Here is a 1814-nt window from a genome sequence, read left to right as displayed (position 1 = left end):
TTTTTTGTGTGTACCATCAAATCGGATCTGACTGGTACAGGAGGAGATTGCCCCTCCTCGAGCAGAGCATCTGGTGGATTCAAACTGTGTACCTCTGGGATTGCAGTGCAGCTTCTTGCCACTAGGCCACCAGAGCGCCCTACAATTATTTTTTTTATGTGTGTAGTTGTTGTTAGGCACTGTCAGGTTGAGTATGACTCATAGCGTACTTATGAACAACTGATCTGAACCGTGTCCTGTCTTACGCCATCATCACACTTCCTGACAAATTGTAGCAGTCACTCACGGTGTTAATTCACCTGATTGAGGATCTTCCTCTCTTTCGTCAACCCTCTACCTTTTTGAGCATCATGCTTGGCTATGTGTAGTATAGAGAAAAATCTGATTTTGTTTTACTCAATGACTAGTATACTATGATGTGACTGACAAAGTAGTGCTTTTTTCTTTTAATGAATTAGATTCCTATGGGGTTTTGCCCCCCCCCCCCATTTTATAAGTGGATAGTTGGGCTCCCTGAGCCTTATAAGAGATGTTGTTGTTATTGTGTGCCGTCGAGTTGCTTGCGACTCATAGGGACCCAGTGTACGAGAGCCCTAAATGCCATTCTACCCTGTGCCACCGTCGCTGTCTCAAGCACATTCATTCCCACCACTCCACTCACAGAATCGATCCATCTCATTGAGGGTCTTCCTCTCTTGCGCTGCCCTTCCACTCTCATAAACATGATGTCCCTCTCCAAGGATCAGTCCCTCATTGCAACATGCCCAAAGTATGTCAGATGAAGCCTCAGAGTCCTTGACTCCAAGGAGCAGCCCAGCTTCACCTTCTCCAGGACAAACCTGTTTGTTCTCCTAGCAGTCCATGGTATATTCAACACTCTTCTCCAGCACCACAGCTCAAAGGCATCAGTTCTATCATCCCTAGTCACTGTCTAACTCTCCAATGCATAGCACGTAATTGTTAAGATTAGAGCTTGGATCAGGTGCACCTTAGTCTCCAGCCTGACGTCATTGCTCTTAATCCATAGTGAAGACCAGTAGTCAGCTGTTTAACTGTTCTGGTATAAATAAACTGCAGGCTATGGAGGGGCAAGGTGACCCATTTCATGCCAGCTTGCCATGCCTTCAGCGCCTCACATCACTTCCCCTGCTGCCATCATCTTGGTTCCGACTATTTCTTTTAGAATAACTTTATTCTGCAGCCATGCGGGGGCTCCATCGTACCTATCCTAAGTGAGGGGACCTCTGGTGTCAGGAGGCCCCACAGGGCTGTGGTGGTGCAGGCTTGCTGGTAGGAGCCTGGCAGCAGCAGGAATCACCCATGCTTTTTCAGGAATCTTTGTCCTCTTGATGTTGAGCCTCAATCCATATTGGAGACCAGTAGTCAGCTGTTTAACTGTTAGGTCTAGATAAACTGCAGGCTGTGGAGGGCCATGATGGTTCTTTTCAATGTGGCTTGCTGCGCCTCCACCTCCTCTTGCTGCTTCCCCAGCTGCCACCATCTTGGTTCCCCCTCATTTGTGTTTGTTCTAAGTAAAAAAATCCCTCACTGAGATTTTTTTTCTCCTTACAGCAAATGGAAAGGTGACAATAGCAGCGTCAGTTCCCTGTGTATCAGCCCAGACGGGAAGATGTTACTTTCTGCTGGTCGAACAATCAAATTATGGGTTTTGGAGACCAAAGAAGTCTACAGAGTGAGTAAATCACATTGCTTGCAAATACAGTAAAATCTGTAGTACAGAGTAAATATATTAAAAAAAAAAATTAGAAATCTGAGCCATGGAATAGTTCCTTAAGAAAAGTTTCTTTTTCTTA

At 45.6% G+C, this 1814-nt stretch overlaps 1 protein-coding gene across 1 annotated transcript in view; it reads left to right on the top strand.

The window, feature by feature from the left end:
• Nucleotides 1–1814, top strand: part of WDR43 (WD repeat domain 43) — a 59301-nt gene that overhangs the window by 25139 nt on the left and 32348 nt on the right. The window contains exon 4 of the mRNA XM_006880685.1: nt 1573–1693. Within this exon, the coding sequence (XP_006880747.1) occupies nt 1573–1693 (121 nt within the window). The remainder of the gene's footprint in view (nt 1–1572; nt 1694–1814) is intronic.

The sequence above is a fragment of the Elephantulus edwardii genome, unplaced genomic scaffold (genome assembly GCF_000299155.1).
Source record: "Elephantulus edwardii isolate Elephantulus edwardi_28Jun2011 unplaced genomic scaffold, EleEdw1.0 scaffold00009, whole genome shotgun sequence".
NCBI lineage: Eukaryota > Metazoa > Chordata > Mammalia > Macroscelidea > Macroscelididae > Elephantulus > Elephantulus edwardii.
Note: the sequence above shows the minus strand (reverse complement) of the source record. Positions and strands in the feature narration are given on the sequence as shown.